The 27,318-nt window shown below is 37.9% G+C and overlaps 1 protein-coding gene and 1 long non-coding RNA gene across 3 annotated transcripts; one reads left to right on the top strand and one right to left on the bottom strand.

Moving 5' to 3' along the window:
• Positions 1-1,814: 1,814 nt before the first annotated feature.
• On the top strand, positions 1,815-25,158 carry GIPC2 (GIPC PDZ domain containing family member 2). Of its 2 annotated transcripts, none has more exons than XM_035333403.1 (6): positions 1,815-2,207; positions 8,748-8,933; positions 12,362-12,542; positions 15,676-15,782; positions 16,524-16,605; positions 23,915-25,158. In XM_035333403.1, the coding sequence occupies exons 1-6, from the start codon at positions 1,968-1,970 to the stop codon at positions 24,067-24,069; spliced, it is 951 nt and encodes a 316-aa protein (XP_035189294.1). In that variant the 5' UTR covers positions 1,815-1,967; the 3' UTR covers positions 24,070-25,158. The 2 variants fall into 2 exon arrangements, with proteins under 2 accessions (XP_035189294.1, XP_035189293.1); XM_035333402.1 differs by having other exon boundaries at positions 15,673-15,782.
• Positions 2,885-18,294, bottom strand: LOC118170833. The gene is made up of 3 exons (XR_004752892.1): positions 18,265-18,294; positions 16,624-16,627; positions 2,885-3,081 (listed from the first exon to the last, which is right to left on the bottom strand). It is a non-coding gene; the product is annotated as an uncharacterized LOC118170833 (long non-coding RNA).
• Positions 25,159-27,318: the final 2,160 nt, after the last annotated feature.

Below are 27,318 nucleotides of genomic sequence, written 5' to 3'. Positions count from 1 at the left end.
AGTTTATTTTTATCTGTTATGTTAATAATGATAGCGTATATACATGCTCCATACTGTTTTAAACAGTACAACGTGATCTTCAGTTTACTTAGTCAGCTGTGCTCGTTTCTCATCACTTTTTCTTTCTGTGCTTAAAAATTGATGCTGTTTCTCCAAGCTCTAAGTGGAATCAGCACAGTTCTGATACAACTTCAGCTACCTTCATCCGTCTCCATACGAAGCATGGAAGCATGAACACTTTTTAAAGGAAATCTTGCAACATACCTAAATTAGGACTATGTCAATGTCCCTAAATTTGTGAAATAAATCTACTCACCCTCTGTTACATACAGTAACTTGAATGTCTTTGTTTCCATTTAACATCAGTAATGAAGTAAACAACAGTTGATGGGTTTTTAACATTGATTCAATTATCTTTTCAGAAGATAAACGAGTTGGTAGACATCGAGATTGGTAGAGATAAGACTTGTATTGCAAAAGAATTGGTGACGTTGACATTTTAGTAGGTGGAAAAAGGCATATTTTAAAATAAATCGCTCACTTAAAAATTGTAAAACAGTGAAACTAAATATTAGAATGTTTGGACATGAACAGTTTGGTACTGCCATTTAATAGTATCTCACTGGCATAAATTGAATGAGATTGAAATACCTTCACTTAATTTTATTCTAGTATTTTGGGGGTAATCCATTTTAAGTTCACAGAAGTCTTCCATTTGAGTTTTAAGTATTGTTTCCAAACTGGGCTGGTAAGTCAACTATTAACTCTAGCTGCCTCGTAATCACCTTTTCTGTGCCTATCTGGTCTGATTCCATATGTGAGAATCCTACTTGCGCATTCCCTATACTTCCTTTTCCTCTTCTGAGACTTGGAAGATGTAAAGCAATACTGCTTTGCTCTGCAGCTTTGCAACAGACTCCTCTAGAAGTGCTGGATGTTTTGTGAAACTTCCACTTATGACATGCTTTTTCATGATTGAGTACACCAGTGAAAATGGAAAAATTCCACCCAGGTGGTGAATGTAGTTTCACTGGAGGAGGACAGAAGAGGTATTCTGTAGTATATGAGCATCCAAGTCATTATAGGAAACATAAATGTTTCCATCTCCACTATGGAACAGAAAAGTCCATTAAATGTTAATAAAAAAATATATTAGAAAAGTATAAGTGTTAATTAAATCTTAGTACTTCACAGCTGTTGTACAGCACAATAGTCTTTTAAACTTTGCTTACATGGCTATTGTTTTATTGATTGTATGCTAAGTACAATTATGGTAAAATGTCAAGAGTTGGCAGAAGTCCTTATATACTTTTTTTGTCCTCATTATAAATCTATTCTGATCAATATTTAACACTTTTATTCTCAGTAGAAATCCCTGAACCTGGTCTGTGGGAAGATGGTGAACTTCATACAAACTATATGAAAGTGCATATGGTATAACTTCTTACACGCACGCACACACACACACACACACCTGTGATTAAACCACACCATTTTTAATATTCACAAAGGAACTACCCTTACCAAAACAGAAGTGATGTTTTTGCACAAGCCAGAGGCTGAACCATACCTAGCTTTGGCAAACTCCCCAGTATCGCTACTTAACAGTACCCTTGCCTTCCATTAAAGAACCCTTCACGATCAATACTGGGCCTAGGAAGCGTCGTTAATCTACGGGAACAGGGGCCGCAGCAGGCTGGGGCTGCTGCTGTCCTCCCCCAGCCTTTCACTCGCTTCTCGCTGCTTACGTGGGGAGGGGAGATCCTTGTGCTCGCCCCCTGCCCCAGCCGCTCCCCCCTCCCAGCCCTTCAGTGCCCTGGCGCTGCCGGAGAGGCGGGGGCGGGGCGGGGCGGCCGCGGGCACCGGGCCTCACCTGGCGGCGACATGGCCGGGCCCGGCCGGGGCGGCGCCGGGGGCAGAGTCCGTCGCGGGGAGCCGGCGGCAGGAGCGTGCGGCAGGCGGGGAAGATGCCCCTGGGGCTGGGAAACAAGAAGAAGGGCAAGGCCAAGGACACCTCCAAGCTGGTGGACAGCGAGGCTGCGGCCCCCCCACCGGCGGCAGCCCCGGCCGGGGCGGGGAGCGCGTCGCGGCTGCAGTTCCACGCGCAGCTGGCGCACGGCAGCCCCACGGGCCGCGTGGAGGGCTTCGGCAGCGCCCGCGAGCTCTACGCCAAGGTGGCCGAGGCCTTCGGCATCGCCCCCGCAGAGGTACGGCCCGGGGGCGCCGGCGCGGGGCCGCCCCCTCACCGCCTTCGGCGCCCTGGTGCTTCGCTCGGCGCTGCGCCCGGCGTTCGGCTGTCGGGTTGGTTCTGGCCGCGGGGGTGCTCGCCGGCTTCGGAGCGAAGCGACGGAGCCAGGAGGGAAAATGGGTGCCCGGGCGTTAAGTCTGGCCCCTTCGTCGAGTCCCCCCTGAGCGGGGTGATGGAGGAGGCTATGCCAGACAGTTAGATATAAAAGGCATCCTTTTAATCGAGGTTATTTAAACCCAGAAAATGATTATTTTATTAATTTTTTCTCCCCCCCTCCCTCCCTTTTTTTTTTTTTTTACTCTTCTGTCTTTTTGATCTTTTATTTTTTGTTTGTCTGAGCTGAGCTTTAAGCATTTGTTTGGATTATGATTCATTTGTAAATGCATTGTTTTCCCTTAGTTGAAAGGCAGTGGCCATATCAAGTTCTTCCTACGTGGTTCTGTGAACCTTAACCTCTGAGTGGCAAAATGAAAGAAAGTGCTAACATTTCATTAGGTCTGCAAGCAGCACTTTGACTTGTTTTTTGATTTGTAGCTGGCTCTTATGAAGTGCCAGACCACTACGACACACTTTATTCTGTAAAGGCCACTGCTGCCACCTGAGCTAGTGGCATTTCTAATGGTGAATTACAAAAGCGTCGGTAACGGTGAATACAGTTTAACCAGTCACTGATGCATTAAGTAATTAAGCAACATCTTCCCTGCTGCTTTCTGACTGGTTTTCTGTTTTATTTCTGTGAGCTACTGTTCCCATTTTGTTCTCTATTCAGCCTCCAGTTATACCTTCAGCTCTCAAGTTCTCATGAGTCTCAGATTATGTTCTGTTTTAATTTTCTTGAAAGAGTAATGTTCCTCAGGAAATTCAGTTTGGGATGAATGGTGCACGTCCCATTTCTCCTGCTGGATGGGGAATCTGACAGTAAAGCAGTTTTTGTTTGTTTGTTTGTTTGTTTTTCTTCTTTTTCTTTTTAGAGAAAGCACCATGCATTTCATGGACATGAAGGCACTGCCAGTCTCATGCCTAAATTAGAAAAACTTTCTTCTCTTTCTCTCTCTACTGTCCCATTCCTGTTTGGGTTTTATTTTTTTAAATATAGTTTGTAGCTGGAAACGATGGGGAATTAGTGCTGGAGGCACTGAGCTTAATTTTTTTGTACTCAAGAAATTCAGTAGGCTTCAAGAAATTATATTGTACAAAATGAAAATAGTGATCAAAATGACTTTCTGATGTAAAGGTGGTTAAACTGAGGAATCTGGATCTGAGTCTTGTGACAAAACTCTGACAGAAGAAAATAGATGAGTGAATAGCAAGGGATGCCACAAAGCATGAATTTGCTGACAACAGTTGAGCTTGCTGGAAATATGAGGAGACTAGAGAATGTGGATAGTATTGTCTACTAATTAAAGCTGCTTTTGTACAGTTAGGTGTAAAGAATAATGCCTGAACCTCTGCAAACTGAAAGAAAGACACTGAGGTACTCAAATGCCACCTGTAGGTGTTGCCTGTCTAGGAAAGTTTCTGTAACCTAGCTCTCCTGAAGCCTGTGGGCAGTGATACCTGAATGCCTCTGGAAACAGGTACTATCACAGAGATCTCTGCTCTGCAGTGACCGAGGTGGAAAATAGCTGGGGGAAGGGGTGTGAGGGGAAGAGCTCCATGGAGAGAGCGGTTGGCAAACCGATGCAAAAATAAATACATTTAATGTGACATGTGAGTTTACTGCGACGTAGGCAAGGGTATGGATTCTTGGATAAGTTCCTGCTTAAGTGTTTCAGTACAGTAGAGGATGAGCTATACTTGTAATCTGTCACTTCTTTTGACTCAGCATGGTTACAGCACCTCATTTGCTCTTCGTGTCACATCCCGCAGGACCAGCTGAGCTTAGCTTCTGCTGGAGAATCCTTTCCAGACTGTGATTGACTGCTAACAGTGACACAGAGAAGCTTGTGTAAAACATGGTATTTGTTGGACAGACACTGAAGAATCAGTGCAGAGTGACAAAAACTTGGCAGACCTTTATCATAAGTAGGGTAGGATGGGGTTGGAATAACAGAAGCGTACCTTCAGAGGGGGAGACTCCTTCACAGACACTTAGCAAACATCAAAGGAGCGAATCCACAACAATGGCTTTCTGAGGCTTTCCCTGTACTCATTTCTTCTTGTCTATATATTTTATTCTTCATCTATCTTCTGAGGTGAATAGCATCTCAGCCCTTTTGAACATTTCAGCATGCATTTCTGCCCATCCCTCTGGGTTTTACCATATCCCCCTCTCCGCCCCCCCCCTTATTTTTTTTAATTTCCTGGTCCAAATGCAGTGTTCTTCCCACAGGGAGGAGAAGTGCAGCCTGTATGATAAATAAATGAGTACTGGCCAAAGGACAATGTGGATCTGTTAAAGCATTTGATGGTGGTGTGCTCCTGTTTATTATTATTATATTATTCTAAGTAGCTAATCAGGTATTAGAAATGTGAATATTAAAATCTAAATGTAGCAGGGCTATTTCTTGGTCAGTTGGGAAGGGAATGGCAAGTAACTAGGCATATGAGCTTCCAGTTTGTGTATTCATAACTTGCACTTTTGATTATTCTGTTTGCTTTGTAAGGTGAAGTATGGTGAGGTGAACTGAGTGCTTAGCGGGTGTGTCTATCAAGAGCCCATGAAGGCTAGGATTTCTTTCAGGGTGGAAGGCCTTTTGCTTCATAAGGGGAACAGAGGAACAGGAAAGCCTTCCTAGTAGCACCAGGAGCAGAAATGCAGCTCCCTCTTTCTTCCAGTGAGAAGTGTTCAGCTGCTGAGCCTGTGCCCTGGCTGTTCAGCGGGGCTTGCCTCCTGATGCTAAACAGTTAAGTGTACTGTGAGGCTGTGCCACATTAAACTTTTCACAGAAGTGTTTGATTTAAACACGTTCAATTTCAACTTTTATAAAAATACTGGAAAATAAGTCACCATGTTGAAGCTTAGGTTTATCAATATGTAACCGTTTTACAAGAAAATAAAAAATCCAAAGCATGTTTTAAAAGGTTAGAGAAAAGGGTCATCTTGTGAAATCCTCATCAGTAAAATATTTGGAGTACCTGCTTATCTGTTGAAACAAATTGCTCACAATCTCTCCTGTGGATTGAAGACTTTAAATGGACAAACCACCTCCTCCCAACCCTATGGCAACAATTGTTTGCTTGCTGTTCCCTGAAGTGGTGCTTAAATTTGATACTCCATTACGTGTGATGCTTGCTGTGTTAATGATCTGCATTTCAGATACCTTTTAGCTGTATGGAAGAACTTACGCTAATTCTTTTGCGTTCTGGAAGTAAAAAAAAAAAAAAAAAAAAAAGGGGGGGGGCAACAAAACACTGAATGCTTACTTTACTATACTTTGAATGTGTCTGGGAAGGTAAAGTTGCCTATTAGAGTAGCACACTGGATCTAAAAGGACTTGGTTACTCTTCCTATCACTGCAACTAGCCAAGGTTCCTACATTTTTCCCAAGGAGGATGAAGTGAGCAAGGTAGCTAGAAAACGTGTTGGTGGTTTCTTGATATAGATGACACCTACATATAGAGGGAATTGTGTCAGTGGGTGTTATATTTTGCTCAAAAGTAGAAATCCCATTTCTGAGCTTCTTAAAGTGATTATGATGCCCTTTATAAAGTTATGAGATCTACTGATTTGAAAAGTGCTTTTAATAGCTTCTGAGCATGTTATCAGTCAGTCAACTTATTTTTGAGCTCTTATGGTTTAGGCTTAATGGAAGCTGAGAATGTCATGAATATATAGGATATGCAGTATGGTACTGCCTATAGACTTCATATAACACATATTGTACCCTCTTTCTTAGTTAATACCATTTCTTACTTTATGTAATGCAGTGTAACCATGTTTTTCTTGACCAATGTCTCTTACTATTGCAAATTGGGATATAAGGAATAATTTGTTAGTAATCTTACCGGATGGATCTATTTTATAAGGTTATACACAAGCCCTCAGCCTTTGCCAGGCAAATGGAATTTCCTTGTTCTGTCTGCTGTGCAAGATAACTCTGTGAAGGAGGTATCCTAAATACTTCATGACTGATGTAACAGTTATGATTTATAATACCTTGCTAAAGCTGACACGAAATGTCACAGCACTGGTATGCTGAGTTGAAGATCAAATGCATTTGAAGGGTGAGGGTGAGAGAGAAGACTTTACAATGAAAATTACACATTTAATTTTCCTTGTTTCTTTTCTGGGTAAGAAAATTACTATTTAAAACTATACAAAGATTTGAGTGAATGGCAAGGTGTATTATAATAGCTGTTGTTTAATTATTTAAGTATATAAGCTGTTATTAGGTACCTATATTAAGCTTATATAACACTTATGAAAAAAATACAATTTTTTCCATTGGCAGTCCTTAGTCATGTACAAATAAACTTGTGCTGTAACTGATGGTGTAACTGTATATTATCGTGGGTGGATACATCTTTAGTACATTACTCTTTGAAGTTATCTGTTCTGAGAAAAAGCAGTTGTTCACTGAAGAGGATAAAGAATGATTTAAGTTTTATTTTTGACTGCTTGATGCTCTCTCAGCCTTGTGGTTAGTATAGAACTGACTCATAGAGAATTCTGGAGACTTATAGGCTGTAGGGGGAATGCCATCCAGATGAATGTCTAAAAAGAGAAACTGTGGATCGAGTTTCTAAATATCACATTTCTGCTCTGTTGCCAGTTGATCTATTCAAAGGTGTGACAGTGGTTACTAGATGATTGTGTATTTGACAAGGTCAGATGAAGGGTATTAATACTTAAAATGTAAAGCCATAGTGCTTGCTGTTCATTGTAAGAACAAGAACTGAGTTGTGGTTGTAAACTGGCTGGCTTATGTAGCTTGAGAGAAAGTTGAACATATATATGCATTTTATATAATCTGTTTGAATTGAACCATCTTTGTTTAAAAGAATGTTGATGATTAAATATGATTATTATTTATAAAATAAAATCTAATTTTATTCTTAAAACCAGCTGAATTTCTTTAAGTGATACTATTGTTTGAGTATTGGTTAACTGGAAAACATTAGCATTATCCGAGAATAAAAAAAAAGATGTCTGTTAAGTGCGTGCTGTTGTGGCTGTCATTATTAAAGCATTAGGCTGGTGTGGTTCAATGGATTATCAGATAAGCAATTAGACTTTTAAGTAGTTTTATTAAAAAACAAAAATAACTAAAGACCCCACCGATCCAAAACCATCATCTCACTACTAAACTTTTTTTAACCAAAAGCAAACAAAGAAACACACAAGTATTTATATAGAGTCCAAGATCTGTAAAACTTAAGAAAGTGAAAGCTCTCTGTGAAATGCATTAGAAAAGTATTTCACCCTTACCTGGCCTGGAATAGACCTGGACAGCATAGTAGCTTTCATTGGAGTTTTTTTGGATGCTAGGCTGGCTTCCCCGTGTGTACTTCCTTTCATGTGTGGCCCTGGCACCTCTTTTTCTGCTTCCAAATTTGGACCTGACAGGCTGCAAGGGGGTCCAAGGTGTGCTCTAATGGAAAATTGTGTCCAGTAGATACTTCTCTAACCTCTGCCTGCATCTGTTGTTCTCTCTTGTCCTGCCAGAGCCCTGTGCATCCTGCAGGCAGCAGTACAGATGTAACAAGATGATGGCCTTTGGCTAGTGGCTTGCAGCTGTGGCTCCTCTACCTATGACAGAGGGCCACATGGGGTGACAAGCCTCCTCCTCCTCCCTTGCTTTCCATTGCACTTGAAAGATGGTCTTGAGGGAACAGCTTGCATCAGAGAAATCGATTTTAGGCATTCTCCAAGTTTCTCCTGGGGCATGACTTTCTCTTGGCTGCAGCCCCATGCTCTGGTGCTGTCCAGGAGGACGCTGTGTGGGCCTCCCTCAGCCATTGCTCCTGTCCAGCCTCAGCTTGGAGAGGAGCCGGCAGGTGAAGTTACCCTAACTGTGAGGAGGAACTGTGGATTTTTTTCTTCTTTTTTGGCTAGGCTATTTGCCCATTGAGTACAGGCTGTATTAGAAAACTCAGAGCCTGCCTGGACTGGCCCATTTCTGTGGTGGGCAGAAGTGCTGTCTGACCTCAAGCAGTGCCCCTTGTTTGAGGTGGATGAATGACAATAAACAACATGGTGGTGGTTCTTGGGGTTGCTCACTCAGGCCTCTGGAACAAGCTGTTCTGCTTAAGCTCAAGCTGCTTGTATTAAGGTTGGTGCTGTGTGACAGGTTGTGAGATTTATCCCTTTCCTTTGCTCCCTGCCAGCTCTTATCTGCTGTCTGAGCTACTGATGCCTCTTGTCATGTGTGTGGGATGGAGACTATCACCTCTCCTGGGGCAGCTGGAGAAGGAGAGTTGTTATAACGTCAGTTATGGATCTGTCAAAGAGGCCAGAATTATGCTCTATTTTTATCTTTCTATCAGCCTGTCAAACTCACCAAGCCTAATAAACTGTTAAACATTAAGGTAATGTGTTTGTTTCCTTCCTGCACAGATCATGTTTTGCACTTTGAACACTCATAAAGTTGATATGGACAAGCTGTTAGGTGCTCAGATTGGCCTTGAAGATTTCATATTTGCCCACATAAAAGGAAAACGAAAAGAAGTCGAAGTTCTTAAATCTGATGATATGCTTGGACTTACCGTTACAGACAATGGAGCTGGCTGTGCATTTATAAAGGTAAATTTATTTACCAATTAAAAGCTTCTTTTTATAGATGTTTCTGTAACTCTAATGGGTTAATAATTGCTTTGAAACTATCAAATCTTTTAGCATATGGCAAGTACCAAAAAAAAAAAATTGCTTTTATTTAGATTCATCTTTTGAAATTAGCTCAGCTATTTCTGTACTGCATGTCATTTCAAAATTAGGTCATTTGTTTGTTGCTTCTGTAATGTATATCAGCTTTATAATGTGACCATTATATTTTCTGACCTATCCTGAGATGCTAGGTGTTAAATACTGCTTGTATCTGCCCCCTCCTTTTTTTTATTGATTTTTCTGATGTCAGTGAATAGTTGCTTGTAGAACATCTGTCACTCATGATAATGAGAACATGTTCTTTCTGTATTTATGACTGCTCACAGTGCAGAAGCCTTCATGGTCTATGAGACTAGGTGCAAGTATAGTGCATTTTCAACTTTCCAATAGTGGCATTTCCAATATTGATAGGTAGGATGAATTAAAAGGTGGTAAGGGTTTGGACTGACACAATTCATCACCAATTAATTTGCACAGCATATATAAGCAGCAACACATTCAACATACTAATCATAATTGCTCTCCTCATCATCTTCTATATGACCTCCAGACAGTCATATTCAATTTCTACCCTTTTTTAGATGCTTTGCTTTAATCTACTCCAACTAACTTGGTTATTAGTGAGGCATTGGAAATTACCTTAGATGACTGTTGTCCCAATTAATGTTATTATTACTGTCACAAACAGAGCTTCTTGTATGTAGAGGTTGTATACGCTGTTCATTCCTTAGCTACCGTGGATATAAAACAGGACATGGTCTAGAGATAGGTTTGCTTGTCTTTGTTATTGAAAAATGCAATAGAGATTGCACTTGACAAAATTGAAATGCAGTGGAGATTTCAGCAAGTAGTCTGGCAAAATTGTAGCCTCATTTTTATGCTCGTAGATACAGAACTCTGAATCTCTAGCGGTAGCATCAGCGCAGCCCATAACATTCAGTCATGCTGCTGCTTATGTGGCATTTTAAAAGAAGGCATTGAAAACAGCACTTCAGTGATTAAAGTTCACATGTGCAGCACGGTCCAGAGCATGACTCTCTCTATGCTTGTTTGGTAATAGGGGGCGAGAGAAACAGCCATCACATAGATTACTGCATAATTTGAGCAGACTGGAAAACACTCACCAAACCAGCAAGCTGAAATTTCCAGTATTAAAAAATTGTGTGAATAAATATGTCATTGTCATTGCACTGGTCCAGTAATAGGTATAATGAACATGGTGCAGTCTTCATGGGTTCATCAGTTTAAAAGATTTTCTTGGAGCTTACTTTGTTTTTGTGGTGTATTTAGCTAAAGGCTCATTTTAAACAGAGTAGAAAATAAGTATGCAAAAGTAAAGGCTACATATTTTTTACATTTGGTCCTCCAGCTAAACCACCAAGCAGAAACTGTCTCTAGTCAAACAGTTTGATAGAATTACTTGCTTACAGATTTCCTTTCTTTGCAAATTTGTTAGCGTGTTCCATTATTAATTATTGATTAATACTAAATTTACCTAATTGTGGGTTGACACTAGTATGGGCTGCAGTAATTTTGTTGTGCTTTGTGTAACACAGCAGTCTCCAGGCTTGGTATATAACCCAGCCAGATTTTAAACCTGATGCTCTGAACTGCAGATTCTTTTGCTATGAAATCTGATGTTGTTATGCCTTATTAATAACAAAACCTGGTGTTGTGCTACTCTCACAAATTTGTTTTCTGGGTACATAGCTGGATGAAAAGACGTATAATGGAATCAAATTAGCCACTCAAAGAATAACAGTAGAACTTGGAGCAATTTTGTAGGTGCTTATGACTGTGCTGTTACACCACGGTGTGTAAGGAGACACTATAAAATGGGTTTGCACAAATAATTTCAAGCACTGCATAGAAAATATAGATACTAGCTTCTAAATGGTCTGTAAAGCACTTGATACAGGCATACTAATTGCATTGTAATTACTGCAACAATGTAGCTTGATGGTCTCTGGTCAGTTAACTTGTAATGCTAAGTCATATAGCAAAAAATGTTTGAGCGTTATGTGTATAACATAGGCAATATTACTTGAACAGTGTTGGTATTAGGATCAAAGTGAAGAAAAAGAGGTAATGGAAATTAATTCAACACTTAGACTAAGCAGGAATGGAAGTGTGTTGGGCGTGATTTTGAATCCTGGCATCTGGTAACAAAAAAGCATTTGAGACCTCGTTTCTTGTTTGTGTATGATACCCCCCTCTTCATTCACCGTAACGCTGCTTTTTGTTTTTTAATCTAGGTTAAACTACATTAACAAAAAGCACTGGAAAGAGTTAAACTCTGCCTTAAGCTAAAAATTTTTGCAGTATCTTACAGGATGGTGCACACTATCACACTTCCCACTGACTCTCTCATATGTGGGCTCAGACATGCGCACATAAGCTAGAACCAGGTTTTTAAGTTTGTTATGCAGCTAGGCTAGGTGTTACAGTAGTAGGTGGTAATATGTTTATCTTCCTTATCTCACTGTAAACTCAGCCTGAAAAAAACAGCCTTTATTAAAAAGTACATTATTCAGGAAGATTTTGGAATGAAATTTGTATCTCAACAAAATATATTCTACATTCTACTATGTCATATCTATTCTATTAAATAGGATAATGGCTTTCATGACTTAAGCATGATAAATATGACTACATTTAAAAGCAATAAGCAGAATCACTGAAATCTGAAGTGTCCTTTAATTGACTTGATAAATCATAAAGATTTTTAATGATTGTTTTGTTCTTCTCTTTAAATACCACTTCACAAAAACTATAAATGCTCGGTTCTCTTACATTTTATGACCTTTAGGCTATTTATATTCCTTGAGATGGCATTTGGAAGCATTTCTTATCCTTTATTGTTATTTCAGGAGAAATATATTAATATGCAACTGTATAGCTCAGTGAGGAAAATGGTAGAATTTTTTTCACTATAGTCAAGCCTTATTGAGACTATCCTTTTTAATCATTTGCATCGTTAACATCATGTTTTTAGTACATCACACTTTTTTTATTTTTCTTTATATGTTCCTGGACTATACTGAAAAGAGAAAACTGCTGCACCCATGCTTGTCAGGCTTTTAAATCAAAGTAAAAAAAAAAAAAAAACAAACAATCACATTACCAGCACATTTAGGTATAAAATATTAGCTTATTCAGAAGCCTTAAATTCTGAAGTTTGGTTGTATTTGTTTTCCTGTTGCTGATGTTATACAGACAAAACACACTGCTAGCATAACAAGCTCAATGCTATTAATGTTAACTGACATTCTTGAAACTCAGTGTCATCTCTTTACTATTTGAAGAAATGTTACTAATTTATTTTTATTTTTTATTTTTAATGATAGCGAATCAAAGAAGGTAGCCTTATGGACCAAATCAAAATGATCTGCGTGGGTGATCACATAGAGTCTATAAATGGAAGAGATGTGTCAGATTGTCGGCATTATGAAGTTGCCAAAATGCTAAAAGATCTGGAGAAAGGTCAGGTGTTTAAGCTGCAGTTGATAGAGCCCAGGAAAGCATTTGGTGAGTGTGGGTTGACTGTTCACCTTGTTCATTGAATCCAGCATCGTGTTGCATTGTAAATTTGTTTTCAGGTTGCAGACAGGTGTCAACTACATGTAAGTGCTACAAATCTCCCCCCCTTCGTTTTTTTTTTTTTTTTTTTTTTTTTTTTTTTTTTTTTTGTGCCTTTGAAGTGGGAAATTTAGGAATGGATTTTCTTCCATCTTGCTTTCTCCAGCAGTCATCCTGGTGTGGTCTGACTCAGCCCTGACTCTCAGTTGTTTGATTCCTTTGCCTCCACATGGTGGTGCAAAACAAGTACAGGAATTGTTTCACAGGCACAGTTTTAAAGCATGGATCACTTCGCTGATCCTCAAACCTCCTCGTCTTTTTCCTCTACATCACTTACATACAATTCCTGTTCATCTGTATATTAGATTTACATATTTATAGGTATGTATTTTATATACGTATATACTTTTGTATACAGGTGGTGTACTTAGAACTGAAGGAAAGCACTATGACAAGCTCTATCTCTACCTGCCACCTGCAAGCTTTGTGAAAATGATATTATATAGGAGAGATGTATAACTACAGCTAGTCCTTATGTAAATTAATTTTATCAGTGCAATATAAATAAAACTCTTTGTGTTTAGCTTAGGGAGTCAAAACAGAGACTAAGTTTTAATTTTTATTCTCCCAATTTTTAATGTTTTTCTCCATGATCCACACAGTATTTTCCTATAATAAGAAAGTTAAAAATACTGCTACATTTTAAGTATGTATGACTTAATGTGCACTAGCAGGAAGTTCAAAATAATCACCTTCATCACAGCGGCAAAGTTGTAGGTTTTTAATTTTTTTTCCCTTTTAGCAGTTTACAACTGCTGTCATACACCAGTCTTGACACTTGGTGTCAGAATAACAGCAGAAATTGAAAATGAGAGAAATTTGAAGACTTTTGGTGCTTCTGCACAAAACAAGAGTTATGTATTAATCTCTAATACCTTTGGATATAAGTTGATACTAACGTTAAGTAAATATATATTGTAATACTACTTTAGCATAATGTACATACATATAGGGTTGGAATTAGCAATATAATGTTATCTTTTTCATACTGGTATTCAGGGCTAAACCTGTTGCATAGTCTATTTGTAAAGACCAGGGTAAATAATGGTTAATAACTTCAACCATTATTTAATAGTGAGTACTTTAGTAAGGCGATTAAGATACCTTTTAGTCTGCTGATGACATAGAAAAGGAAACCTGCTAATTCCAAGGCTATACCTTTTACAAGACATTGAATTAATAGGCAATCTGAGCTTTTTGAACAGAATTTTGAAAGCTGCATGTTATTTTTTACTCTACAGAAAGGAGCTTAGGAGTCACAGTATCCAGTGTGAGACAGGTTAAGAATATTCTGGCCCTTGCTTTAGGTGCAGCTGAGCTTTAGGCACAAATGTATATATAGGTTTTATGCTGTAGCATGCTGAGAATAGCCCCCAAGGAGATGACAAACAAGATTCAGATCCTTCTGGACACGTAGGTGTAGGATTCCTTCTAGTTGCCACACAATCTGGTTTCTTAAAGTTTGTATGGGTATAGGAATGAGAGACAAGTCTCTGTGTCAAATTACTAGCTTTTATTTTTCTTTCCATTGGTGGAATGTGGAATAAGGATAATTTACTGGTTGGGTATCTTCCTACCATGTGCATGCATGCTGTCACAGCTGCTCTAGGCAAGATTTAAAGTACAGAATTAGACTTCTCTGAATAAAATTTGTCCTTACCAGTCATAAGCTAGCCCTCTATGAATTGGTGAAAAATCAACAGAAACAAAGCAAAGGCAGGATAACACTGTATAAATTTAAATTGTATGATTATGAAAAATAGTTTCTGTCTTGGCTTTGGTGTAAGGTATTACAAATAAAGGTCATGTCATATAATGAGTTTTAAGGTGCTCGTGGTGACAGAGCTTGAAAAAGATGCATGTTGCATCAGGAATGGCTTTTTGAAATAAATCTAACAGAAATGATGAAAATTTAAAAGAGGTTTTAAACTGTCCTTGAAGCCATGAAAGTGTTAAGAAAAGGTGTTGATCTTAAGTCTTGTATTTAATAGACTGTGCAGTACATATGTTAAAATAAAAATAATTAAAATTCATGTTGCAAGACTTACTTAGCAGAATAATCTGTATTTTGGCCACCAATGCGAGAACAATGAGATAAAACCTACTTGGGAAAGTGAATACAGCTTAAGGCCTCCCTTTGAGAAAAGGAATAGCCTTGTGGAGAAACTAGCATGCTAAAAAGTTCTCCAAGTCTTTTTAGTACTTTCCAGATTAGCTATGTAACTCCTGTATCAATAAATCCTTTCCAATCCTGAATGTAAAAATATTTCTTATAACAGGAAGGCTGAGATGAGCCAAATCTTAAATGATTTCAAACTCCATTTTCTGACTGGGGTGCCCTTGCCCAGGAATAAACAAGGAAAGCTGAATTCAGATAAAGAAAGCTACCGGTAAATCCAGATATTATCTTTAGAGATTTATTAGCTATGAAATCCTGACCTTGTTGAAACCAGTGGAAAAACTACTACAGACCTACTTTTGGACATGTTTCACGTATGTGACTGATAGTAATCAAACAGTTTAGCATGAAGCAAACAGACATGCCTCAGTGTGGCTCATTGTGACACATTTTGCAATCCTGTTTGTATCCTATCTTCAGTGAAGGATGGAAATGTTGCAATGACAATGCTGCAATATAGTCTGGCTGTAAGGAGCAGGGTAAGTCTGTATTTGGCTTATGACTTCAGACATGATCTAATATTAAGTATTTGTATTTTATTATAGAGTGAGGTAAAATTATATGAAGTGCAGATATGATGTGCAATAGGCTTCAATGGATATATTGGTCTGTAGAAGTCCTAGCTTCAGTGCAGTCAAGTGGATATCAAAATTTGAAGACAAATTGTCAGCAAAGCTAGAATGCCGTTAATTTATAATTAAAATGTTAAATACATCTTATATATTGATTAGAATTAAAACTGAAGTTAATGTAACATCTGAAGTAGATGCATTATATTCTGACATACCACATACTTAATTTTGTTTGGCATTCTTTTTTCTTTTTTTCCTTTCTGTCTAGAAGAGATAGAACCGAGGTCCACAGGTGGAACTCTGACAGAGGCTAAAATCTCCAGAGGGAGAGAAACACTTCGGCTGAGAACTAAAGGCCCTGCCACTGTGGAGGAAATGGTAAGGTTATTTCAAGGCCTTTCAATAGTTTAATCTTCTAGCACCTGATTTATTTGTCATCGAGGTTTATAAGGTACAGCAGGAAGGAAAACTCTGGGTGTTGCAAAGCTTGTGGGACTTATGACAAAGGCTGCTTTCTCCAAGGAGAAATGTTTACACAAATTTGAAGACTAGGAAAGATAGAATGGGGCTGAAGAATCTGGAAATGGAGAGTCTATACTCCATCTAGGTGATCCCATATATTACATGGGTGAAGTTAAGATGGATTAGACAAAGGAGTGTTGGAAAGAGAGAAGGGGAAAATAAGAGCAACAATTGAAGAGGTGGTTCTATATCTGACGCTGCAAAGTATACTGGGCTAATATAAGCATGGTTGTTAGGAGAGGCTAATAACTTATATTGACTTGAATGTGTGTAAAGCCATGATTAGGGTCTGGAAGAAGAAAAGTTATTTATTTTGGATTCCTCTAAAGCTAATGAGGATTTGGTAAAGATCTGTACTGTCAGGAGTTGGAAGGCCTGTGTTTAGTTTGGTGAATGTGAGAGCTATGTGGTTTGAAGTTTGTAGGAATATTTGAGTTTGTGAGAAGAGGGGAAGAGAGAAGAATAAAGTGTTTAACTTCTAGGTTTTGTAAGTCTAGGCACTTATAAGAGTGAAGATAATCAGTATCCAGTTGTTAATTATTTTAAAGTCTGCACAGATAATAATAATACACTTTCTCTCCCTTTATTTCAACAAAGCCATCTGAAGTTGAAGAAAAAGCAATAAAAAAAGTGGATGAGCTTCTTGAAACATACATGGGGATAAGAGATATAGAATTAGGTGAGTTTTAACAGATACATTACTACATGATGCAATCATTTCTCATTTTATATAGTATAAAATTTATAGGTTGTTTTAGTCTCTGAATGTATGCAAAGCAAAACCTGTCCAGGATGTAGTCCCTCAAACTTGCCTGTATTTCTCCAAATGTATCTCTCTGATAAAAAGGAAGAATCTCTTGCTAAAAGCCTTATGATGTAATTAATAAATCTTCTAGTCTTCCTACACATTAGCTATACTCCATTGCATAATTTATTTAGTTAGTTATTTGCCATTATCTGTAATCACTGTTCTTTCTGGTGAAGCTTATGTGTGGCATTTGAGGACTGTCAAGGACAAGCATGTCTATTTGCCTTTTCTCCCCCCTCTCTTTTGCCTCTTGTCTTAGACTCATTAAAGAGATCACTACATTTAGAATCTGAGACCTTTTTTCAGAGAAAGGGTAATTAGCAATGAACTGATACAGTAACTGCATAATGTATCAAATTATTTAAAGCCTGTATTCTGAAGAAACATGGCAAATTATCTATTATATTTACTAACTTTAGTAAAGAGAAACTATTCAAACTAAGAGAAACTATTTCAACTATTTAGTATCATAAGTTCCTCAAAACTGTACCAAACTTGTCTCTGCAGCCGTTGCCTGTTAATCTCACAATAACGAAATATGAACTTCTGTTTGTAAGGGAAGAAGTTGCTCATGTTTTTCAGTCTAGCTGAATAAAAATTGCCACAGTGGGAGCTGTGGCTGGGTGTAGTCCTCATACAGTATTATGGAACTGTTAATGCTGAGACAAAGGATGAAGTTATTTATTGTCATAGAAATATTTAAAAATCAGCCAAGAATTAGGAAAGGATGAACTAAATGGAAAGTGATACTGAAAAAAGAGCCTTGAGAGAGAAGTGGCAGAGGCAAAGCAGAAGAGATAATAGGTCTGGCATGTAGCTAAGGGCAAAGCAAGGGGGGTTGGACAGGCAGCAGTTAGCAGAGAGGAATGAGAACAATAGAAAATTATCTGAATAGCCCAAAGACCTTTGCTTGCTGCTCCTACTGGCAAGCATCTGATTGGCAGCTTCTACTATTTTCCTCACAGGAAAAACTGTAGGTAAGTATTATTTGTCTCCCAACCTAAAGGTAAAAATGGGCTTCCTGGCATGGAAGACAGTGGAGCTGCCCCAGTTTTCATAATGCTGCTTTTGCAGATGATAATCTCCCCATTCTCAGAAAACTAAGTTCTCAAAATTCTGTTCCCAACAACTCTAATATGTGATGCCTCTGGCATGTAATATGCTGTCAGGAACCCTGGGTGGTGCTGACCCACTGCTTAGGTTTAGTTTTTTTGCCATCAGTCTCTGGCTCAGGCTTCAAAACTCTCAAGTCTGGTTGCAGCCACCCCTCCAGGAGCTGTTTTTGTCCTGCAACTATTGCAAGGCCCAGCTTGACCCAGTATTCTGCTGTCTTCTGAAGGTCCTTGCTGGTTATTTCCAAGATCCCTAGACTCCTGGCCTTACAGGAACAAGCAGCTTCAGAGGTCCTGGTTTTGGTTCCTGTAGCCCAGGATCCTGAGATCCTAGGTTGGCTTTTAGGCATTTCAAGGTGTGCTGGGCTCTGCTGTGAACAGAGAATTGAGTTCCTGTTGGTTCTACTGTTGGTTCTACTGTTTTTATATATATATATATATATATATTTTGGCTGACAGTACCATAACAGGATGTCTCTTGTACAGTACTGAGGAGCTCAGCTCTAGAAAAAGCTTGGCTCAGCTGATTGCCAAGTACCTGGTAGAGTTTTTCTATGAATTCCATGACATTTATATATATATCTATTTTAAAAGATCTGATATCCTTGCATCTTTCAGTGAGTAGCTTGGAAAATTTCAAAGAATGCCTTTAAAGACTGCTCAAAGAATGAAGAAGTCTTTATTCTCTAAGCCACTCTCTGCTTCCCAACTGGGTTGTTGGTTTGCCTTTCACCTCTTCCTTCTCTTTCTCCGAAGAAGGCAGTTAAACAAATAAATTGTCACGAATCAAAGACTACAGGGCTCACATAACTGTAGTTTACACCTTTCATGCTATTTCCTAAAGTTCAAATCTTAATCAAGGGCCGATGGTGATGGGAAAAAAAGAAGAAAAAAGTTTTATCACTTTTAAATAATTAAACATCTCTAGGACTCTTTAGGAAAGGAGAGCTAATCACCTGTCACAAATTTGTTCAATTAACATATGTCAGTTTTTTATATAAGGGATGTGATCAGTCACCCATGAAAATGAAATATGAGGAAGGGATTCATTCAGAGAATGCCAATCACCACTCAGCTAGAAATTTCGCTCATTACTCAAGCCAGATTAGTTGAAAATGCAAGTCATCACAATGCGACAGCCGACAAGTGATTAAGATCTCAATCATTGCTCACTCCCATGCAGTTCTGTTTGTCAGAAGCTCTGGTTGTCAGTTAATATTGCTCTTTCATCTCCATTAAAATGACACTTCGATAGTGTGATTGAATTCTGAAACAGTGCCCCAATTTTGAGCCAGAAATTAGAAAGAAAGGAAAGAAAAATAATGTAAAATTACAGACAGAATTAAAGATGAGATAAAGCCCTTAATTTTTGCATTGTTAAGTATCTCGACAGTTTCAAGAATGGCTGACTAAATCCACACACAGATCCCCGAGTTGGAGGAAAATGCTCAGAAATCATCTAATGGAAATGCATATACTTTCTTTTTATAGGGCACAGTTTTTTTATTTTCAGGGATCTAAATGCTGTTGAGATGTATGTATCTGCCCTTTTAATGCATTTCTACCTTTTTAACTCTTTATTTTACTGAAAAAGGAACTTAATCTGTGGAAGAGACACTTGGCTCTGGAAAGGACACATGGCTCATTGCCACTTACTTTACATGGACACATTAGAAATTGAGCCAAGACTTCAGCTTTCTTTAAAAAAGAAATGCACCGTTGAGGGCTGCAGTAGATTATTTTACATCTTGTAAGTGTTTTCTGGTAGAGGAAAGTGAACAGTTGATTAATTGGAGGGATTCAGGAAGCAGTGTTAGTGAAGAATGCTGGTGGCATTTCTTTTTTAAATCAATGATGCTTGAATTTATAGGCTGTATTTGATATCAAAGATCATGGGGTGGGAATAAGCTTGGATCTATGGCTTTCAACCCCAGAATGCTACCAATGGATAAACTATGGCAAAAGGGTTTCCTGTCCAACTTTGGATTTTTTTCCTCTCTTCTTTCAGCATCTTCTGATATCTACTGATATTTTGATCTATTTTTATGCTTTTGTATGATTATTTTCTTTTTGCTCTTTTGTTTAATGTTTTCAAATCTTTTCCACTCCTGATTTTATTTTTCCAACTTTTCATCTAGTCAAAACGTCCTGACAGGTTTAAATTTTCCTCACCCAAGTTTCTTTTCTTGGATCCCAGCAATATTGGATAGATATTTTTATTTTGAAATGATTTAACTAAAGTGATATGCTCCCTGAATCCATTGTTTTCTGTTCTTCCTGTTGCCAACCTTCCTTCTCCAAAGGATTACATTTGTTTGTAGTTTCTTCAGTTTTCATTTTGTAATTTTCAGGTTGATTCACTTGAAACACTGAACTTATATATATATTATATATATATATATATATATTTGAAAGTTACAGCATAGGATATAGGTAGCAAAACCCCTATGTAAGGTGGTTATCAGTGTCCTGGTTTTGGCTGGGATAGAGTTAATTTTCTTCCCAGTAGCTGGAGTGGTGCTGTTTTGGATATAAGATGAGAGTAATGCTGATAACGCACTGATGTTTTAGTTGTTGCAGAGCAGTGCTCACACAGAGCCAAGGACTTTTCTGCTGCTTGTGCTGCCCTGCCAGCAAGGACAGCTGGCCCAGGCTGACCAGAGGGATGTCCCATTAAACAGGGCATCCTGCTGAACAACACAACTGGGGGGCTGGCCGGGGGGCAGCTGCTGCCCAGGGACAGGCTGGGCATTGGTTGGCGGGTGGTGAGCAATTGCATTGTGGATTACTTGTTTGTATATTCTTTTATCATCTTCATTATTTTCCCTTCCTTTTCTGTCCCGTTAAACTGCCTTTATCTCAGGCCACGAGTTACCTTTTTGCCAGTTCTCTCCCCCATCCCACTGGGAGGGGGGGGCAAGCCAAAGGCTGTGCGGTGCTGAGCTGCCAGCCTGGTTAAACCACAGCAAGCAGCAGCAATGGCAGGCAGATCACAGCTCTCAGGGCTCGTGCCCATGCATTTGTCAAAAACTGACAACGAGGATTTTGTGAACAATGATCTTTGAAGTTATTTTCAAGGGATTAGGTCTAAAATGCCAACATATTTCTCTGTTCGTATTCTGGGAAGCCTGATATTGACTTCCTTGGTTAAAGTTGAGAAGACTTAATTCCTTTTGTCACTTTTGAGTTTACTGAAATTCACATTCTATGCAAAGTTTTCTCAGGTATGAGCATTGCTGGTATTTTAAAACAAATATCTGAAAACAATGGGGCTATCTGGATCGTGTGGAAAAATATTCTCTGTATTAGAATAAAATTCCTGTAATCACTTATTGTGCAGCTGTTACAAGAAGCGGGGGGGGGGGAGAGGGAGGGCAGTGGAGGCGATTTGGCATGGAGCTATCACCCTCTGAGAACCAGTAAAGTTTTCTTCAGGCTGGAAAGTATCTGCTAAATGCTTTGGCAATCAGTACTTTTTGATTTGCCTTGGGAATTATGCATTGAAAATGTCACTGTGTAAACATGCATATTCTACACAGTAATTTCAAGCTGTGCCTCCGAGGGGATGCTACCCCATGCCTGTATGTGTCTGTGCTAACTGCCCGGGGAAATAAGAATATGTACACTGTGTGAGACTAGCAGGAGACTAGCCTGCTTTAGTGTTTCTGTATGTATGAAACTAGTGAGACAGGGTTCAGCTTTGCACCTTGGTATACATCAGTGGTAAAACTTGTGTGCCAGTATCAGGAAGGATTGGTTGCAGCTTGCATTTCTGTTTGTAATATAACTCTTCTGACACTAGAGGTCAGCACCAAGCTATTGAAAAGGTTCACACGAGGAGTGAAGATCTGGCACTCCTGCAGAAGCAGATTTCATCACATCAGGTGAATCTGGAAAGGGCGATGTGCATTAATAAATATAGTACATGGAGCATGCTCTGGAAGTGCTGATTACAGTTCAATTTTATTTGAAGCTGCTGCTCTCAAATGGTGATGGAATTCTGATTCCTTGTCAGGGTTAAAATCTGTCTTGTCTAAGTTTGGTAGATTTTGTTTTCAAGTTTGTTAAATCTCTAAAACTATTTTTAAGGCTCCATTTCATAATTTGGGAAGCTCAATGTTTGAAGACATTCATGTTTGAGGCAACATTCTGAGTTAAGGATTCCTGTGCAATTCTGAAGTTCCAACCATAATGATTCTATAATTCAACTAGAGCAGTTGGACTGTAATACAATGATGTGTTGTTGTGTTTTATCACTGCTCTTAGACTGTCATGTATCTTTTTCATGTATCTTCATCAATTTATCTCAAAACTGGCTGAAATCCTTGCTACCACTGGTTCTACTGTAACAGTGGTCTAGATCCTCACTCCTTTGATCCTCATTCCTTTCTCTTTTTAAGATCTTGAGGAACTGTATCTCGACATGTTTTCTCTCATATCTACATTGTCTTTCACCTTGCAGAGCTATTCTCCCTCCAACCTTCTTCCAGTGTCTGTATGGAGTAACTTTGTATCCTGGTTCATATCAGGAAGTCTGTGAAGTTTAAATTAAGCCTTTCACCTCATTTCCTCCAGGGTTGCCTCCCCTGTAAGTACCTTCTTATGCCATTGGATCAAGAGACAGAGAGTGGCATTGATAGGACAAATATATGTCTTTCAGTTATCAGGTTGAGTCCTATGACTATGGCCCATTTCCCATCTAGACTGCTGTGAGTCAGTGTAACAGGAACTTCATGGGGGATGCAGAAAGAATTGACACAGCAGGAATAGGTTACTTCTGGCAGGAAAACACGTCCTGAGAGTCCTTGAGAATCTCAAGTGGTGCCCAGGATGCTGGGTTATACTTCAATTGCACACCAGTTTGTTAAAATTTACGTGAATTTTCTCTGGGCTGCTTTGTGTAGTTTGGCATGCAGGTTCTGTTTGTAGTCTCATGTCTGAATGTAGCTAAAGCTGAAACTCCAAATTTCTTCAGAATTGCTGTTGCTGACATTTACAATGTGGAATATGGCTCAGGTTTGCACATGGCATTTTACAAGTTTGCAGAATAGCAAACACTATTTGCCAGAGGTTTGTAACTGTCAGTAAACTTGAGCTGAGTTTCAGGTTAACAAAATAATGTTAAATACACTTAATAATACTTCAGAGCTGGGAAAGTTTCTTTTGCATTTATTTGTGAGATTTTGCCATTTCAATACCACACAGTGTATGCAATACAGAGTACACTAGATTATCCTAATGAAGATGGCCTTCTGTGGCTTCAGGATTTTCCTTTCTCAGGCACTGTAATACATGTTTTTCACTCAGACATTCCTCTAAGAAAAGGCTAGAAGCTATCAAATCTTTCAAGTGTGGCATTAGTATTTGATATGCTCATGAAGAAAGTGGTGGTAACTTGATGTATAATAAAAGATGGAGAACATCTTGCAGTTTAAGGCAGGTGTATAAGATAAAAAAATGAAGCAGACTTTGAGGGTTTCATCTGTTGTACAATACTATCTTTTCTTGTGAATATGAACAGAGGCTGTAGAGCAGAGATAGAGCAGCAAGGCTTTTCCCATGCTTTTGTAGAATTTGAACCATGGAAAAACAAAAATAAACAAACAAAAACAAAGCAAAACAACAAACATTTGAACCAGGAAAAGAAAAAAAAAACACGTAACATTCAGGTATGCCTTTTGATCAGTAAGCTAATATCAGACTCACAGAAGTTGGTAATACACTGTATGGTAATACACTCATGCTTCATGTGCATTCAGTAAAGAAGGTTGAAATTAATTTAGCAAGATAAGAATGAAGGTTGGTTGAACTAAAAATTAAATGCCCCCCCCCCCAAGCAAATGGAAGAATGTACTCCAAGGAAGCTCTCCCATTTACCAGGACAGAATGTAGCTGCTGCAGGGGGATTTAAGTACATAAATCCTATGCAATCCTAAATTTGGAAGATAAGCTTTAAATCACCTTATCTTTGCTGGGTTTTGAAAATAGACATTTGAAAATTATCTTGGCTGAATGTTAGTTGTCACTTCCGTGATAATTTCAATGTATGTTTGTTTGTTTGTTTTTAGCTGCAACAATGGTGGAAGCTGGAAGAGATAAGAAAAATCCAGATGAATTTGCAGTGGCATTGGATGAAACTCTTGGAGACTTTGCATTTCCAGATGAGTTTGTCTTTGATGTATGGGGAGCAATAGGAGATGCTAAGCAAGGACGACTGGAATGAGAATTGTGTGTCAATCCCTACTCAAAAGTACAAAATGACTTTCAAATACATCAGAATCCTAATACTTTTATTGTTATAAATCTAGGGTGCTCTGTATAAGTATTCTTATCAGAAAATTTCTATTGCAAAGGAAGGTTTTAAACAAAAATGAAGATAAACCCAAAGTTTTGACAACTGCACACTTAAACAATTTACATGTAGAAATCAATGAGAGGATTGCGTCAAGGAGATGTAACTATACACACGTTTTATGAAAATTCATGTGCTTAGATATCAATATTCTGAAATGTTAGAGATGCAACAAAAAATAGGACTATTTTATCTCTTTTAAGAAAGGTTTATATACTTGATGGAAAACTACTCAGCAAGACACTGCAGTTCCCTGGTCTTTTCTTGTTCTTATGTGTTCAACCACACTGAGAGCTGTGGAAAACCTAAAGCCTCAGGCTTTTATACTGTTTGGCTTGGATTTAGTTTTTTTTTCTGTAGACAGAGCTGGGAAGAAGCCATCCTGCTTCGGAAAACCTGCATTCAAGAAAAAAAATATTCCTCCGGGACATGAGAACAATGACCTTAAAATGAAAAAGACTTTAATTTTTGGTCACAATACACACTGCCTAGGTATTTCTCAAATTATTAAGTATAATAGAAATGCCTAAAACAGGAATCTGCTGCTTTATTCAGATGCCATATTATCACAATAGCAGCTGCATAAGAAGAAACAAATGTTAATTTTGGTTTCTATTCAGATATTTGAGTAATATATGCGATGTTACACTGGAAACTGTAGTATGTGACTAAGTGCTTAATTAATCTTTGCATATGCTAAATGCCTTGCTGAGATCCTGTGAAGTTCCCCCTTTGTCTTGTCTGTTTTTTTCAACATGGCAACATATTGATATTTAAGGTGTTCAAAATCAGCAGATACTATTGTAAAGTCACAGTCACAGTTTGGATGAAAATGTGTGCCTAAAACCTAAACAATAAACTAAATTCATTTTAGATGTTAAGATTTCAAATTATACTGTACATAAACATTTATTTTAACTGATGGTGTTTTACTAATAAATCTCAGATTATTAAAAATGATCTGTCTCTTTTAACATATCTGCTATGCTTGCATTTATCTTCCCGTTCACTCTGTGTTTAATCAAGAGCAATGTTTTGTTTTTACTCAGAACTGTATTATTTTTCAGTTTTTGCTGTGCTGGATTCTAATCAAGACTGATATTTGCTCGTTTATATACTATTTAAGAAAGTTCATAGGTTTCAAAATTTCTCTTCTATGTACTAATGGCTCATATCACCAGTATCAGCAGGGATGAAATATGCATTTATCTTCAAACAGATGTAATAGTTATTTCTATATGTAGAAATACATACCGATACAAACATTGAGGCTATTTTCAAGCTATGAGTAGTAAAAATATATAGTTTTACAAGAAAATTTGAGTTAGTAAAAATAAATCATAATTAAGCTTTGTAAGCAAGTGGTTAAATTTTATAAATCTCATTGATCAAATGGGGCCATGATAATATTATTTTGAGAAGCATAATTTTAGGGAGGAGAGTACAAGTTGGATAACTTTTCTCTGGATCTAGTAATTGTAATTCTGAGCTCACAATCTTCTGCTGCAGTTGAGCACATCCTCTGCCTTGCACTCTAAGTAAGGTACTCTTGGTAATGAAGGGCTGAAGTACTGTGTACTGTATAATTTATTCTTTAAACTCCTTTTCCTTGAAAAGAAAAAGTGAAATGTCAGCAATGAAGTGCTGAGAGTAGGTGTTGTTTCCATGCCCACTTTGAATGGTTATATAGAAATCCCAAGTGTCAAAGTTTGTGAAAGTGTTAGAAAATGTTTATATATGCTAATGTTATTAATCAACATGCCATAGATTATAAAAATAAATAATTCCTTCAAAAAAAAACAACAATAAAATAATAATAAAATGTTATCTATAGCAGATAACTCCTCATGCATTTTGGCTGTTCATTTTATTTTGAGAAATTAATGCAGCTCAAGCAATTTATTCAAAGGTTAATTTGTCTCATTACATCGATAAAATAGTCAGATAAGTCCCTGAAGCTCTCATTCTGCACTCATCTCTTGTCTGCGTGTTACAGCTATGCACGAATAAGTTGTCACATGAAAATAACATTACCTCATAAAGTATCATAAATACTTTTGCTCTTTGTAACAATTTATGTGGAAAATGTTGTTTTTACTGATTATATACAGCCTGCAGATCTCTCTAAAACCTAGTCAAAAACAACAATAAAGTGCTTGTATGCTTTGACATGAAAATGTCACTATAAATATCTCTCAAATTAATTTGAAGTTCTAGTACTTAGTATATAGAATCATAGAATCATCTATTTTGGAAAAGGCCTTCAAGATCATCAAGTCCAAACATACGTTGCAGGTGGAACTGGATGTTGCTAAATAGTCCTTTCTTTCTTCATCTTTTCCTCTCAAAATCTGAGGTGGAGTGAGGCAAGTTAACAACTCAGCCTGAATGCTATTTGAAAGTTAATTGTATTCTTATAATTTGATGCACAGTTTGCAGGGTGATGGCAGATACATGCAATTGTTTGTGCCTTTAATTCCAGACTCACTGCTGTATCCAGGAAGATGGGAAGTACACCTCTGTTGTTCTCCATAAGCAATAGTTTTTAGATGCAGCAAGGGGATTTAATGAAATCTGGTGTTCATAAAGTTTGGAGTTCATGAATTTAAAAATATGGTCAGCGATGAGCATTTCACTCTTCTAAAGAAGCTAATTTTGCAAATTATTGATACATCTTCTATGACACCTTTAGTATGCTAGACACTACTTCAGCTACAGAATTGATTTTATGTAACCCTATTCACAGTGCAGTAGCTATTCAAATAGCTATTAGTGTAATCCACATATTTGGGAAAATCTTGTCTTCAAATTTGTGTTTTGATTTGAAAAAATGTATTTTTTTTTCTGTTTGTAACTTTTTACATAAGTTCTAGATTTTTTGTATTTTTGAAATGTCATGAAACTGAAAATTTTGTACTTAATGTTTGATAATGAAATATTGATCTTCAAGACAAGCTAATTTATAAAGCTTTATTAAGAAAAAGCTATCAGAGAAGATGTAATACAGGTTGAATAATTTTTGAAGTGCTATATGTTGTAAACAAAAAAGCAAACTGTAGATTTTTTTCTTCTTTTTATGTGAACATCTGCTACTTTTCATATTGTAGGTTGTTTTTTCAT

The sequence above is a fragment of the Oxyura jamaicensis genome, chromosome 8, assembly GCF_011077185.1.
Source record: "Oxyura jamaicensis isolate SHBP4307 breed ruddy duck chromosome 8, BPBGC_Ojam_1.0, whole genome shotgun sequence".
NCBI lineage: Eukaryota > Metazoa > Chordata > Aves > Anseriformes > Anatidae > Oxyura > Oxyura jamaicensis.
This window is presented reverse-complemented; position numbering and strand designations above follow the sequence as displayed.

Excerpts from the sequence above, each read along its gene's own strand:
- GIPC2 (XM_035333402.1), top strand. The coding sequence starts at position 1,968 with ATGCCCCTGGGGCTGGGAAACAAGAAGAAGGGCAAGGCCAAGGACACC. Across the intron at positions 2,208-8,747 it reads TCGGCATCGCCCCCGCAGAG|ATCATGTTTTGCACTTTGAA; the intron begins GTACGGCCCGGG and ends CTTCCTGCACAG. Across the intron at positions 12,543-15,672 it reads AGAGCCCAGGAAAGCATTTG|AAGAGATAGAACCGAGGTCC; the intron begins GTGAGTGTGGGT and ends CTTTCTGTCTAG.